The sequence below is a fragment of the Colossoma macropomum genome, unplaced genomic scaffold (assembly GCF_904425465.1).
Source record: "Colossoma macropomum unplaced genomic scaffold, Colossoma_macropomum, whole genome shotgun sequence".
Taxonomy (NCBI): domain Eukaryota; kingdom Metazoa; phylum Chordata; class Actinopteri; order Characiformes; family Serrasalmidae; genus Colossoma; species Colossoma macropomum.
Genome location: NW_023494795.1, coordinates 28,744,844 through 28,761,428, shown reverse-complemented (window position 1 = coordinate 28,761,428; position 16,585 = coordinate 28,744,844). Strand labels below are relative to the sequence as shown.

The 16,585-nt window shown below is 37.4% G+C and overlaps 1 protein-coding gene across 5 annotated transcripts in view; it reads left to right on the top strand.

Annotated features, from left to right (window-relative positions):
- The first annotated feature begins 3,198 nt into the window (after window positions 1-3,198).
- Window positions 3,199-16,585, top strand: part of trdn (triadin) — an 86,920-nt gene continuing 73,533 nt past the window's right edge. For 4 of the 5 annotated variants that reach the window (XM_036582115.1, XM_036582114.1, XM_036582112.1 and 1 more), the window contains exons 1-3: window positions 3,199-3,579; window positions 8,028-8,240; window positions 10,745-10,783. In XM_036582115.1, the coding sequence (XP_036438008.1) occupies window positions 3,573-3,579; window positions 8,028-8,240; window positions 10,745-10,783 (259 nt within the window). In that variant the 5' untranslated portion in view covers window positions 3,199-3,572. The remainder of the gene's footprint in view (window positions 3,580-8,027; window positions 8,241-10,744; window positions 10,784-16,585) is intronic. The other variant, XM_036582116.1, reaches the window with a different exon arrangement.

The following is a 16,585-nucleotide window of genomic DNA, read 5'->3' as shown; positions in this document are numbered from 1 at the left end:
ACTTATGGTTCTATATAGAATTTTTTGAAGGGTTCTTTGCATCATTAAAGGGTTCCTCAGACTGATGGAGAATGTGCTGTAGATGGTTCTATATAAAACCTTTTTAAAAAGGGTTCAGAAAGGATTCTTCCATTGTAGCTTGTAACAATAGAAGAACCCCTTTTGGAGCTTTATAGAACCCTTTTCAAAAAGGTTTTATATAGACCCATCTACAGCACATTCTCCATCAGTCTGAGGAACCCTTTAATGATGCAAAGAACGCTTCAAAATGCAATGGGTTCTTTTTAGTGTTCATGGTTCTATACAGAGTCATTTTCTTTACTAAAGAACCCTTAAAGAACCATCTTTTTTAAGAGTGCACTACTGCAATTATAATAGATTGGAAAAAGTGGGTAATTTTCCTACCAATAAGAAATTAAATCTTACATGCTAAAATATAATTCCTACAACTAAAGTAGAACTTCAAGATGTTATCATTTGAATTGTATTTATTCTTCTCATTTTTTTTCTGGTCTCAACAACATTTTCTGATAAAGAAACTTGTTCTCCTGACTAAGAGTTAAATGGTTTGCTGTGCCTGCTCCTATCTGGGTGCTTTTACTTTCAGATTTCGTTTTTCGTCCTGCCATCGCTTTTGACAGTATATACGTTTATAGGCTCCACAATTGTCTCCCATATCTTTTTCTGTTGTTTAACGTTTGGTGCATCTTTAGCGAACAATTTACTGTTATTTGTCAGAACTTCTTTGCTTAAAATTTGTTTTGTTTCTGAGAATTTTTTTGTGTGTTTGTTTTTCATTTCGTGTCCTTTTAGGTAGCCAGTCAGAGCTTCACTGGCCATGGGTCTTTATTATGCATGAGCTCATTTACATGTGGAATACATTACATTTTGATTGGCTCTTGCCCAGGACACAGGCGAAAACAACACAGTGTTAAAAAGACGTGGGGGTGCTAATCACCACCACCGTGACTTTATAAATAGCTCTTATTTACAGTGCTGCACAGTTTGCATGGCGTAGCGCTGTTAGTGCTGAGTTTTATGAATCTTTAGAGTCTTCGGCACATACCGCCCTGAGACATAAAGCATTTGTCATTCTTCCTTTTCACTGAGCACAAAGCACAAGTTAAAATTCCTCATCCACACACCTCCATCTCAGGTCACTCTCCTTCCTTTTCCAGATGAGACACACTCTCCTCTCCTGCTGAGGAAGCAGAGTTGGGGGGATAAAATGCAATTTGCTCTTTAAAGGTCAAGTGCATTAAATGTTCCATTTGCGCAATTTATGAGAAAGGTTTCTCTTGTTTTGCTGGAATATTTAATAAGCCACGGTAAACAACTTAGCCAGCTAGATCATGAGATCTGTGTCTTTCTTTGTTGCTCGTCTGTCTCAGCAGAGTTGTGTTTAAAAATCTGAACATGTAGAATGACATCTTTAGACAGTTTGGCTGTGTTCTCAGTACAAGACATGTGTTGTCAAATGATTAATTGTACTGATTAACTTACTGACTGACTTTCTTTGCAGTCATGGTGATAAGACATCTAAAACACAAACAAAGCCACTTTCTTTATTATTAAAAACCCCCAGTGAACCTACATGTGTCGTCTGAGTTTATATACGTAATGTTGATAAAGGTGAGATAGTGATAGATCTGAGGAGATTAGATATACGTTAATGTAAATAAAAAACAGACGACAAATGATATTTAACAAAAAAACAATAAAATGTCTCAGTTTCAACATATAATATGTTGCCGTTTGCTCTATTTCCAATTAATTATAAGGTTTAAATGATTTGCACATCATTGCATTTTGTTTTTATTTACATTTGCCTAGTGTCCCAACTTTTTTGGAAACAGGATTGTGGGATTTGCACCAGAGCTGTCAAGAAGCTGTTACTAAGTAAACAATACATTCCCGCAGATTTCTTTGAAAAACTGAAAGCAAGTCTCCTGAAAAGAATGGAAGCTGTAATAAAGGCAAAAGTTGGACACCATTAATACTGAAAAAAATCATTATTATACTGTCTTTGGTGGGTCTGTGCAATTTTTTGTTCCTACTTTTTCCCTGATGCTGAAAACTAAATAACTTAATGTATTTAATAGCTATTTTGACTGGAACTTAAACAAATGATTGGTGGTCTGACCTTTGCACATTACTGTAAATATTTGATATGTTTTATTCAAACAGTCACGGGACTTTGGTGCAGTGATATGACTGATAAGAGAATGTGGACAACTAGAAGTTCAGAGGTGCTTGGTTGGTTTAGTTTGTCTTAAATAAGCACCAGGCAGCAGAACAGACACTCTGAGAACACTGTAAAAGTGTTCAACTAGTTGAACTTCTTTTACAGAAATTCACTGTACTGATACTGACAGTAAATAAAAGTAAAAGAGCATATTATATATATATATATATATATATATATATATATATATATATATATGTATGTGTGTGTGTGTGTGTGTGTGTGTGTATATATATATATATATATATGTATATATATACAGTTATTTGTATATATATTTATAATTTTATTGTTTATATATCATATATATGTCAGTGTTCCAGTATTTAAACGAATAATTTAAAAAAAACATATGGTGTAAAACTTTCAAAGTCTTTAAAACACTAAAACCTGAATAATCAGAACAAAAACTATTTAATATAACGTAAAAATTTTACAGTATAATTTTTTAATTCAAATTTTTATGCCTTTAACGTCTCAATTGCTGTGAAATCCCATAATGCTGTGCACCACAGCTCAACATCAACCTTACTGTAACTTGTTGTGCTATTAGAGAAAACATCTTGAGATAAGTTTTTGCAATAAAAGGATGAGTACAGTTTGTTCTGTGAACATGTACTGTTAAATATTGTAAAATGCTGGCATTCATTAATAGTGAAGCTCTTTCAACCAGGAACTGAATATAAAACACATAGCCTACGTAAACACTGCTTCATCAGCTTATGGCAGGACCATGAACTACTCCTGATGGAAATGATAGCCATTATAGGCCTATTCTTAACCTTCTGAGGCCTGTGTATGTGTGTGTGCATGTGTTGTTGGTTCCTGTGCCAGCCCAGTTGCTGATAGGGGTCACACCCCAGGCCTAAAAAGGCAAAGCAGAATGCAGCCGCTGCTGAGGGCTCTAAGAATAAACTGCCTGGTCCACTCAGGGATAAGGTTACTTCCAAGCCCTCCCCATGCATCCCTGCGCTTCCTGACCTACACCCCTGACGTGCCGGGGACAATCAGAGGGGGGTTAGAATTAGCTTATAGCACTTAGCCGTCCTGATTTTTTTAGCAAGCTCTCAATTTTGCTAGCGCTCGGAAAGGCTACAGCCTGCACGGCCCTCTCTCTGGAGCGTGTGCAGGGTGAGGAGACTCCACTGCTCGTTTAACTGAGTCTCTGTAAGCAACAGGTGTCATATTGTTTGTGCTTCCTCAAGGGGGGTCCAGGCCCTGACTTGGCTGACTTTTGGTGGAACACTAGCAGGACTAGCACGGAGACACAGCAACAGTGCTTCACTCTTGAGGGCCAATTGTGGGTTTTCAGCACTGTTTGACAGACATGGAAGGTACAGTCATCTTCTTCTTCACATCTTAACCTGTTTTTTGTTTTGCTTTTAAGGCGCCACAAGAATGAATAATACAATAAATGGCACGACACATACAAGGCAGAGTCTACAGCCTGATCGGTGGATGCTTTGTAGAGGAATTTCATGATCGAAAGGCTGCTAAAAATAGGCCATATCATATAGCACACTGTTATGCTCATGTGAAACATGCATGTGATGCGAAAGCAGCTTTTAAAGGAACTTCAGATAGGCCTTACAATTGAATTATGGCTCAATCTGCCTGAGAGGAAATCTAGCTACTCAGTCCAGTTTGGATATCTGTATTGTATCTCTGCTTTGTATTTTTTTTTCTGGATAGGTGATATCATTAAAGTCCCTGATATGAACAAATATTTAATATGCTTAAAGGGATTTGCGAGGATTTTGAGGATTTCGAACACAAAAATCCTGTCAATTTGTCCACTTTACCGAAACGCCCGCAAAATAAGTTTGAAAATTCCTCCAAAGCTATTTTCCTTGTGATGAAGTTGTTTCAAAAGCAATTATTAATATGACTGAAGACTGCTAAATGGATTTCAGCCTTGCGTGAAATAGCTTATTGTTGCAGAGACTTAAAGCTGAATTTGATATTCTGATTAAACCGTAGGAACTGTCAGTCAGATGGGCGTAAATAAGCTCTATTTAAAGTGTCAGAATGAAGGGGGACGGTGTGAAGCCCAGCAGTGGACTGTCTGCCTGCTGACTCAGTTTTCTCAACAAGCTCTCGCCATGGATATGAACACAGGGAAGCAAGGACAAGGTCTTCTATCAGAATCGCTGATGAGAGGCAGCCGTTTCCCATCCTTCTCTCGAACACTGTTTTTATACGGCAGGGCCAGGCTGCCAAGCTTGAAGGCCAACACATAGTTCTCTGCTTGTTGTTGATAAAGTCCTTGTGAATACTGGCATGATATGTATGGCTCAAATCTTGTTATTAAGATACAACAAAGGCACAAGAGTACTTCACTTGCTGATATGCTGTTCATGAGCTCCAGTGGCTATTCACAGGGTCATTTCCTGGCTCTTTTGAAGGCACTTGCCAATGCATAATAGCCCAGGTGTAGGCTGAGGGAGGTTCTGAATGAGGTCAGTACAGGGGAAGCGCAGCGAATGGCCTTCTTGAGTCAGCAATTGGATGGATCTCACTAATCCTCAGTCTGACAACACGGTGCAGTGTGAAGAGCTACGACAGGTGGGCTGAACTGAAACTGTCAGAGCGCTCGTCCAGTCACACACATACACACACGCTAGGAATGTAACCAAATACAGATCTGTAACACAGAATGAAGAGATAATGAACTGTAAACAGATGAAGATTTTCAGTGCAGCATTATTATTGTAAGCAGATCCTTCAGAAAGTTTAGATCTGCAGCTAATTTACAGACCCACACTATTAAACAGTCATTCGCAAACTCCACCCACTCGTGCATCTTCTGCTTATCAGTTGGCTAACCAGATCTTAACTCAGTCTTATAAATCTTCTATTTTTACAATGTCAAGCTTAGAAGAACCCTGTTTGGTGCTACATAGAACCCTTATTCAAAAAGGTTCTATATAGAACCATCTACAACACATTCTCCATGATGCAAAGAGACTTTTAATCATGCAGTGCGTTCTTTGAGTGTTCATGGTTCCATTTTCTTCAGTGAAGTGCCCTTGAAGAACCATCTTTTTAAGAGTTTACAATTTACTTTTTCATTATTTCTAATTTATAACTCATTTCTACAAGCTGTTCTTGTTACTGTGCCTTTAAGACTGATATATGTCAATGAGCTCTTTACTGATTGGCTGCCCAATCTGTGCCTCATTCAAATAGCAGCCCGTACTAAAACACATCTTATAGTGTCAAGGAAAATGAGTAGGGCTAATCACTAAACGGCGAGCTTAAAACAGGCAATGTTTGCAGCTTAGTCTCTATACGTGATCCGCCTGGACTGGTACATTTTGAAAGTTTAACAGTGCTTACATACCACATCAAACTCTGTTACTTCAAAAACTAAGGAAAATTTGGTTTTCCATGATACAGGCCTGGGTCAAATGACATTGATGAAAATCAGTAAAACATCCTCTACAGACAACACACTTGATTATGGCATGTTTCTGCAATTTTTAGCGTACAATTTTTATTCATTTGCTGAATTTAACATATTAGATAAGATAAAACATGAAATATAAAACATGAAATATAAACTGTTCCATACCATTTGCACAGGTGACATTTTATCTTTGTTTTATCTTTTTTTTTCCCAATATATAGAGGATGTGTTAACTTGTGTTCACTCAGAAAATCAACTATGCATGTCATGTGACCTTGGGGTGCCAAAACTTTTGCACACAACTGCATCTTTCAAGTAAAAGAAGAGGTGGCATAAAAGAAATCTCAGCCTGACTTTATCTTTCCCAGTCATCGCAGACAGAGAGCACAGGCCCATCTCCTCTAAGACGCACGGCAGATCAGCCGCATATCAAATTTAAGGAACCATAGCCAGAATCACAATGGCTCATACAAGAATCAATTCCTGACTCTGACTGAATTTGGCCATATTGGAGCGAATCAATACCGGGGCTCTGCAAAAAGGAACAGTGTTTACAAAGGTCACGTGTAGCGTGTGTAAGGAATCACTGAGAAGCAATTCAGCCTGCGCTGTGGCAGGGATTTATATCCATTTAGAATGGGTCTTTTGACAGAAACAGTTGCATCAATACATCTTTCCAAATTGATACAAAGGCAGCATTTTTCTTTGCTGTGGCCTTGGAGATGTTTGAACAATATGTGATTGATACAGCAATGGTCCACCATTCTTATGGAGTCCTGCCTTCTTTCAGTATTCTGTCAGAGCAGAACAGTGACCACAGACAAAGAGCGAACATTCGTCTGCCAGATTGAGTCAGTCTTACCCTCCTAAGCCTTTCAAAATTCAGCAGCAAGAGTTTCTCACATTTAGATAGATAGATATAGTATATTATTTAAGTATATTATTCAGTATACATATACATATGCATGCTAATTAAGTATGATATATTATGTATATAATATACTAAGTATGTTAATTTGAATGCACCCACTGCTGACATAGGTGTTTAATCACACACATATAGCTTTTACAATTTCCATAGAAAAGATGAGCAGCTGCACTTGAGCCTAAGTCACCATGCCCAATGCCAAGCATCTGCTGGAGGTGTAAAAGGGCCCTCAGCATTGGGCTGTGGAGCAGTGGAACTGAGCAGTAGATGAAGCTCCATCCAATACCTTTGGGATGACTTGGAGTGATCCAGAGCTAATCATCCAACATCTGTACCTTACCTCAATAATGCTCTTAAGGCTGCAATCAAATCCTCATAGCAATGTTCCAACATCTAGTACAAAGCATTCCAGGAGGAGCAAAGGGACACATTTCCTATTAATACCCATGATTATCTTTAGAAAAGCTGGATGGACAGGTGTCTACAAACTTTTGGACATGGAGTGTAGACACACTGAAACTGTATTCATTCTGAAGGACAGTAAATGCTGCATAGTGATTTAGTGTACATTGTTATCACACAACATTGCTAAACCAGAATAAATAAAAGATTTAAACCTCTAAAAGACAGACACAGAGCTGTAACAGCAGTACCCTTGCGCTTGCCCTTGTTGTGCTGTACCCTTGTTATTAACAAGCAATTTGCACACATCACCTCTATGCTATTTCAGCTTGATTGGCTAAGAATATCCTCCTGTATCAAGTACAAACTACTCCTTCTCCCTGAGCTCCTCCATCCCTCCTCTTACTCTTACATCTTCTGAGACTGCTACTTGTGGCCCCTCGCACAGGACTGTGGGTACTAGTGGCAGGTCATCTAGTCCATCTCTGGAACTATCTGCCCCCATCTCCCACACTGCTTTTCCGTTTAACTGTTTAAATTTTTATAGATACATATGAACAGAATGTCATGTCAGAAAGTGTCAGAAACCATAAAAACAAGTCTAATAGATTACTTAACAATTCAACTTTGAGGCAAACGTGTGAAGATTTAGGTACACAGTTAGCACAATGCTAACTGTTGGTGAACTTCTATTACTTGTTAGCTACATTAGCCTTGTAGCTCCAGCGTAAAACTCAAGAAGGAAACTTCTTTAGAAAATCTGAATGTTGTCCAAACCACTGCTTCAAATTTGTCTTAGTCTTAGTTTTTATGTAAAGCATCCTTGGGTATGTAAAGTCATTAACTAACTAAACAAACAAGCAAACAAACAAACAAACAAATAAATGCAGTTTTTCTTCTTCTTCTTCTTCTTCTTCTTCTTCTTAGTATTATTATTATTGGTATTATTCATTATTATATATCATTATTATTATTCATATTATTATATCATTATTATTATTATTTAGATGTGCTTGGTGTTCTGAAGCTGTGTGTTTTCACAGTGCGGGGCTCCACCACCACCACCACTGTCCTGGAGAGTAAAGGCAGTGATGCGAGTGCTTCCTCCGTCCGTTCATCTAAACGCACCATGACTGATGACCTGTACACAACCTTCAGCTCTCCTATGGCCTGGGTGCTGGTGCTGGCCCTCATCATCACCTGGTCTGCTGTAGCCATCATTGTATTTGACCTGCTGGACACCAAGAGCCTGGAAGGTAGGCACAGCTTCTTTTTCCTTCTTTACTGCACTGGACATCCTAATGTATGCTACTGGTCAAAAGTTTGGAATTACGGTTTAAAATTTTAGATTCTTTGTTTTCGGTAATCTAAAACCAATTTGGTTGCAGATACACGTACAGATTCACTAAAATTTTAATCTTATGCAACTTCACAGGTTTCAAATAATTGGTAAAAGATTATGAGACTTTAGATGTGTCTGGAATGATGGACAAAACTGTAGGTGATTCTATTATAATTGCCCTGCTAGAAAAATCAGCAAAGACATAACTGTTTATCAGAAAAACCTGCATACTGTCAAAATCTTGGACAAAAATCTTGCATTTCTAAAACAGTAACTTGTCAGAAGAAGGAAAAAAACAACCAATTTTCAGTAGAAGCTAAAGGAAGAATATTTTATTCCAAGTAACTTTGTACCATATCTATTCCATTCATCATTCAGTTTTCACGCAATACGAAGGGCAGCTTGGATATTAATATGGATATTATCAAAAAATTAACAATATTTAATAAAATATTTAATTAATAATAGAAGTTGTGATGCTGGTAACCAGCAAAATCAGGATATGTTATGCTTTGGTTGCTGATATGCTGGTCAACTAAATCAGCATCAGGCCAGCAATAGACCAGCATAAAGCAGCTGGAATATAATTTATGCTGGTTTAAGCTTTTTTTTCAGCAGGGTGAGCGGAGATCAAAGTGGAGATCAAATCTCGAGGCAAATAAAATATTACCATAAATAGATAATTACAGTGAATTACAGTTACAGTTAAAGTGAATCGTTTAAAAACGTAATTAGTTCCAACTTACCGTTGTTGTACCGTTATGTTACAAGCAATTCCAAACTTTTGAACTGTAGTGGAGGCCTCCTATATCCAGACCATGACTGGGGATAGAGTTGGCATGGTTTCTTAAGTGGTTATCCATCAAAGCAGTGTTATTTTGGTCTGAGGGGATTTTGTGGATTGGACTCCGGAGCCGGTGAATAGAATGTTCAGAGGAACCTCTATATCACTGGGACATTAGCTTCATCTCCAATTTATGCTATAGGGTAAAACCGTTTATAGATTGGGGTAATAGGATGCTTGGATGAGAATTTAGAGACTAGAGAATGTGATAAAGCCTGATGGTTGTTTTCTTGCTGGGAGTTTATCTAGACTGCCACTGGGCAAACTCTGTGCGGGCTGTGGGAGTAGAGCGGAAGCTTATTGGCCGAATCCTGATAGCACTGACAGTGATAAAGACAGATAGGGTGTTCTGTTAGCCAGGGACTATCACTAGCGGCTACCTTCACTTCCAGTCAGCAGTAATCAGAGAGCAGGCCAGGTCCTGTCTAAGCTCATCACTTATTTGGCCTTTTTGACAAGTACTCCATTGCATCATCACCTGATGAGATTGTACATTAGGCCATTTAGCTTATGATAGATGTCTGTGGACATGAACCCTTAGACGTCTCGAGTTATCACTGCTGTTTTCATGTACTGTTCAAATGTAATTACATAAATATGTAATGGTAGGCCTAAAGGAGAAGTCCCAAATATTCAAAATGTCTGCATAAGTAAAAATGTTTCAGATATAAGGCAGCATATTTGTAACTATTTCAAGCTTTTAGAGCTGTTAAACGCTTCAGATGTCTGGTTCCTTTCACCTTCACTGTGAAGAGTCATTAAGTTGGTCTGCAATGAACCATTTCACATAAGACCACTTAGAATGACTTCATTTACAGAGACTGAATTATGCAGAGATGTAGGAATGCATCTTAATTTATGTAGTAAGTTACAAAATGAAATACATTTGCACTCAATTTACATTCTGTATCAAAAGCTTTCAGTCTGCACTTTTTTCCATTTATTTTGATGTCTCAAATCTCAAAAATGTGGCAAAAGCATTTTTTTCAGAAAACAAGAAAAATATCTCCTCACAAAAATATGGAGTCAATTATAAGCTTAGAATCTGCATCCAACAGAATTTCTCTGTGAGAAATAATTCATATAAAATGACACAATACTTTTGTTGTCATCAGTGATAACTGTGACTTCTAAGGGTTAAATACAGTTGGTCACATTTAATGTAAGAATGCAGCATTTTAGACTCAGTTGATGTTTATTAATGGCAGTTTTGAGCTATTTCAAGATTGCCAGACATGGAATTTGTGAAAATTATCATTGCTTAGATGGATTTTGTGAATGTTAGCATTTTTCATATCATATTTCACTCACATTTCATTCCATTTCAACGAGAAAGGAGAAAAAAGGTCTGCTGCATAGCACAGAATACATTTTTGAAAGCATTTCAAAAGTGGAGACCTTTTTATATTCAGGGCTATTGGTGTAGCCGAGGCCAACCCTCGAGTCATTAAGACCCTGTAGCAAAGTGTACATCTCCCTAGTAGCCACCTTCACTCGTCCATTTCTAATAAGTTTCCCTCCTTTTTCCACCCTGTCCATCCCCATGTGTCATCCTGTTGCCATCCAATAAAAAGCCCATACATTATACTGTGACGACCCCTGTTTGCCACCTGGTAAAGACTTTCTGCCTGCAGTGAAGTGCTTTTGCCTGAGTGTGTGCGCGTGTGCCCGTCGCTGCCTTCCTTGGTGTGTGTGCGTGCATGCATGCGTTGAGGGAGCAACTGTCACTATCATTTCATGCTGCCGTGGATCTGAAGATGCGTATTAATTGATAGTCGTCCCGTCTTTCATTACACAAGCCTTCACTTCACTTCCTCTATATTTTATTCATTCCTATTCAGTGTAACATTATGCCTTTCAGCAGTGTTTCCCAATCCATGCCCTGGTGTCGCCCTGCACTGCTGATTTTAATGTTTTCTCCCACTCCCAACACACCTGACTCAACATCGCTAATTAACAAGCCCTTCATGTGCCCTTTCCTGTGTGTTACAGTGGAGAAAACACCAAAAATACGCAATGCAGACGTACGCCAGGCCCAGGATTCAGAAACTCTGCCTGTTAGCCAAAGTATTGTAGTGAAGAATGAAGTACTACTTATTTAGTTATATATTTAGGGCTGTCACTATCGATTATATTAGTAATTGAGCAATCATTTTGATGATTTAGATTATGTAGATTTAGAATTTGCAATCCTTTTTTTATTAAGCCCCAACAATAAAAATAGATTTATCTAAATAATAACAGTGCTAAGCATTTTCCAAGGCCATTTTCCGACCTTTAAAAATCTCAGGAAATTAGAAATAACATCAGAGAGGAGAATTACCACTCTGTAATGTCTTCCGGGTTTCTCAAACGCTAGAGGGCGCTCCCGAACAAGTCCAAAATGAATGGTTTAAGATGGACCATTTGAGCAAAATCATAGTTTACTCGCTGACCAATCAGCACTCAGTAGCAGTAATGCTAGCATCGTGCCCAAGAATTGTTTGCTGTAAAAAAGGAACTATATATGTTAGTTTTCTTTGCTTTTTTAGTGAAATACATTGTTCTACTTTCTAAAATTAAAGGAAAGTTCTGGACAAGTGATTAGAAACTGCTGTTTAGCTCCTTTCACCCACATTCATTAAGGACTCACTAGCAGGCACCCTTTGGCATTTTGCAGTCATGTTTTTGATATAATGGGGGAAATAGGAAGAGGCCAGGCTCCTCATTAACAGGCTCTGATAACATGACCCTTAGAAATAATGCACAAACATAGGTGTGTCCCTGGAGCTATTTAAAATATGCATTGTCAGAGTATTTGCAAGTATCAGCAAATTCAGCAAATTCAATTTAGAGCTCTTTAATCTTTTTAATGCTGCTTTGAGCCAGTCATTTCATAAACTTGAAGTTTCATTAGCGCTTTAGTGGAAATTTCAATCTTACGTTTGCGCCAAGCTGGCAGCAAGGTAAATTCACCATCTTGCATAACGCTAGTTATGCTTGATCTATTTAAATGAGACATTTAAAGCATTTCAGGCTTTGTAACAGACATTCAAATGGTGTATTCTTTACCTTCAGTAAAGCCCTGTTAGACTCAGCTGTCTGTCACCTTGTTTAATCTAAAGTTAACTAAACAAAACCTTTTACTTTATTTTATTTCATATAAAATTCAATTCCATTTGTAACAGCAAGCATTTTTTTTACTTCATGTACATGCAGTTTGTAACCACAAACAGGCATTAGTGAGATTCTGCTGGTGTGGGTTTCTTCTGTTTTAGTAGCCATGTCTCAAAGCCAAGGGTGCAGCTTAAGAAGGCTTCATTTCTCAGCTGTTACATCACTGAAGGCTGTAGAATCCTTCTTTGTGGCTGAGAATATTATTCATTTCTGTATATGATTTGTATCTGAGACATTAAAGAACTCAACATTTCTACTATTTCAGTCACACCGAGGAAGTCACAATCCTTCATACGTTGAAAAATAGCAGAAGCAGTCATGAGTGGCAAGATGCTGGACTGCTAAACATGGCTTTATAATGACCCTGACTAGTCTTTTGAGAACATAAGTTACATATTTTGTAATCACTGGATTTCTCTAAATCAAGAAATTAATTTTTATAAAGTAATTTTGACATCCCTATGTATACAAAAATACGATATGCATTGACAGCCATATGTATATTACAATACAGTACAAAATTTTATTTGTATTTCTATTATGCAGCCATATGATGCTGTACATTGCATATTTCTGTATATGATTCCAGTAATAGTGATTAGTCTTTGTCTGAGTGTCATTTCCACATCTGACAATTGGTCCTGGTCTATGTTAACACTGTAAATAATTCAGAGATTACATACCATATCAAGTAATGGCATAGTATTTAAATTTCTTATTGTATTTCATAAAAGGCATGATGTCACGTTAATGGTCAATTTTCTTTCTCTTCTGTGTGTTCAATGAATTAACCATTTAAAATCCTAATTATCACATCCTAGAACTTATAATTCAGTAACTACATGGAAAAAAGGGTGACTGGTCAAGTTATCCCAAAATAAAGAACTGTAATAAAAATTTTGGACTTCCTGGCCATTTAAAGGGTTACTGAAATCAACATAACAAATCAAGAAAATCCTTATTATCTTGCATCACAGTAGCATCACAAAATATACAATTCACAAAAAATGTTAGACAGATGTATAATTAGCACTTTAAGTAGAAAACGTTTAGATAATTTAAATTGCATACAACACTTTGCAATGTGTTACAATGTAAAAAAACACACCAAACGAGTTTTCAGTCCAAAAAAAGAGAAATAGAAGGTGAAGTTAACAGTCATTAACAGGTTCACTGGTACAGGAGGAAAATTAAACTCCTGGACAAAGACCACAGTCAGATATAAGGTAGCAGAGACTGAGACAAAAATAAAGAAACACTGCAAAGTGATGATCTAATGATCACCTCCATTTATTATATGAAGGTGTTTCTTCCCTGAGTTGCTGTTACTGCTGAAAACTGGCTTATCTTTGCTCCAGTGCCCGAAGATCTTTGGCAGCAATTCCTGATTGGGGCTTTAATATAAGTAGTGCATAGCCTCAAGAGCTAATGGAATTGCTTCACACGAATTCTTCTGACAGTGCCGATTCTGTCTTCAGAGGAAAAAAAAAAAGGTAAAAAAAAATCTAGCACTTGCACAAATCGGATCAACAATGCAAGAAATTCAACTCTGAGCAAATGCTGAGCACAGGGATTCATTGCTATGAAGTCATAGCTAAGAGCCTCTGGCTCTAAACCTCAACTGAATATTACTTTTTCAATGTCAAATCTGCGTTCGTTAAATAATAGGTCACAAGCCTTTGCCAATAGTGTGCCAATTGCTCCCTTCCACTCCTATGAAATCCTAAATCAGTCTTTTTTTTAAAGTTTAGTGCACAATATGATTCTGTTCAGCCACAAATTATTCACAATTGATGTAGTTCTAACACTGAGAGCTATACTGTGAAAGCATTGTGGCTTGCCTTTGTTCATTAACTGTGTGGTATTGAGCGGTAACCCATACTTGCCATGCAGAATGATTTGACATTTTCATTCAGTGCTTTGAGAGAGATAAAGAATTTTGCCTTGCAGAATTTTAATGCGGTATTCTATGTTGCAGATGCTCCACTTTTTGTCAGAAGAAGGGAAAAATAGTTTGCGCACTAGCGAGCGCTCAGAGAGGCCTAAGTGGTCGTCTTGGGAGATACAAACTCATGGGCTGTATCACGTGGACTCATGGGGAGGAACGATGCACTTTGGTCCGTCTAACGCAGCCTCGCAGCCTTGCTTTTTCACAAACTCTTTACTTAGTACCCTCAGGTGCTCATTTTCCAGTTTGAACAAAAGATAAAATGATGGTGCTGTGCTAGCACCTAGGATTAGCGTAAGCAAGACAACCATCACCCAAAAATCTGATGGGTAAGAAATGCACACCATATATACTATACACTGTACGATGGTAGCAACACATTGCCTGCAAGCACAAAAATGGGTCAAGTGTAAATGCATCTTTAAGTGCATACCTCAGGTCGCTAGCAACCTTTATTTGACCCCATTTCCACTTTTTATCACATACATGACAAACAAGATAACAAAATATATGAAAATATAGTGCACTTCGCAAAAGTCATGGACCTTTGCATAGTACTGTTTATTTAATTTTCAGTCAAAAGTACAAGTTATTTTTCAAGAGATATTTCTGAGGTATATCAGATATAACATGAAGTTGTTGCATAAGGAAGGAGAAAGTAAAAAAAAGGAAAACAGAGTTTTCAAATCTAGAGAAATGGAACTGCAATCAACCATGCAAGGCCTGGTAGACCACCCATACTGTCCCCATCAGATAAACAGCACTTAAAGCTTTTATTTTTGAAAGAGAGGAGAAAATCAAGCTCTGCTCTTGCTTCAGATCTGAAAAAAAAAACACAGTTTTTGTATTCCCTTCAGAGTCTCAATGGATGTGTAGCTGTCAAGAAGCCCTTACTGAGAAATGGAAATCAACAAAACACAAGAAAACATACACTAGAACACCAAATCTGGACATCTGAGATATGGAGTGAAGCTTTATGGACTAGCGAGTCTAAATTTGTTTAGAATTACTTGAGAGGCAGGAAATGCAACTGAACTTTAAAGGTGTGTAGAAATATCCCTGCAAATGTCTTTGAGAAACTGAAAGCAAGACACCAAAAACAATGGAAGCTGTAATAAAGGAAGAGAGAGGACACGCTAAATACAGAAAAATATGACTGGAAATTAATGAAGCCTATTGCACTGTATTTTAAATATGGTCCTTCAATGGCTCTTTATTATAGAAAATGGTTATATATAGAACCATGAACACTTAAAGAACCTTTTGCGTGATTAAAGAGTTCTTTGCATCGTGAAGTGTTTATCAGATTGATGGAGAATGTGCTCTAGAAGGTTCTATATAGCACCAAAAAGGGTTCTGCTATTATTAAGCTTGTAACAAAAGAAGAAACACTTTTGGTGCTATATAAAACCCTTTTCACAGAGGTTCTATATAGAACCATATAAAACACATTCTCCATCGATCTGAAGAACACTTTCACAATGCGAAGGACCATTTAATCATGCAAAACGTTCTTTGGGTGTTCATGGTTCTATATATAACCACTTTCTTTACTAAAGAACCCTTAAAGAACCATACTTTTTAAGAGTGTAATTAATGGCTGTTTTGTGTGGCAGTGAAATAAAATGAAAGGATGGTCTCTGACTTTTGCATAGTACTGTGTTTTATTGCATTATTTTGCTTTTGTCAATAAAATATGTGGACAATTTTACATTATCTTGGCAGTTTAAGATGTAAATGCTAGTTTGCTAACAACCTGAGGTATTTACAGGTGTTTGGAGAAAACACATGTATTTACAGGTTACAAAAAGTTTAAAATAATAAAATAATCCTTTTTATTTACTGGTGTGAACAAAAGGCTAAAAAAAGTAAAAAAAAACAAATAAACAAACACCCTTTTTACGTCTGTGCTGCAACTCAACATGAGCCCATCTCCATGGGGTCGATGGCTTATAGGACCACATCACTGAGATCAAACCCCCTTTTTTATCTTTTGACTCAATTCAAAGACTCAATTGAAAGATCTTTTTGTTCTCCTGGGGCTGCACCGCTCTCCAGGAGACCACCGTTTGATGCCCGCTATCCTTTTTGGAGATTTGGAATTGTCCAGTGTTTTCTAAGCTCTGAAAGTTCCTAAAAGCTACTACTGAAAAGTGTAAAATAATCAGAAATACATTCATTCTCAAAATAACCACCGTGAGGCAAGAGGCTTTTGAATAACTGCCTGAAGAACATACTGTTGTCTGATTTATAAGTGATTTTGCTGCTTTAATTAAGACGACTGAAGAGCTTCAAAAGTGTGCATTGTTAA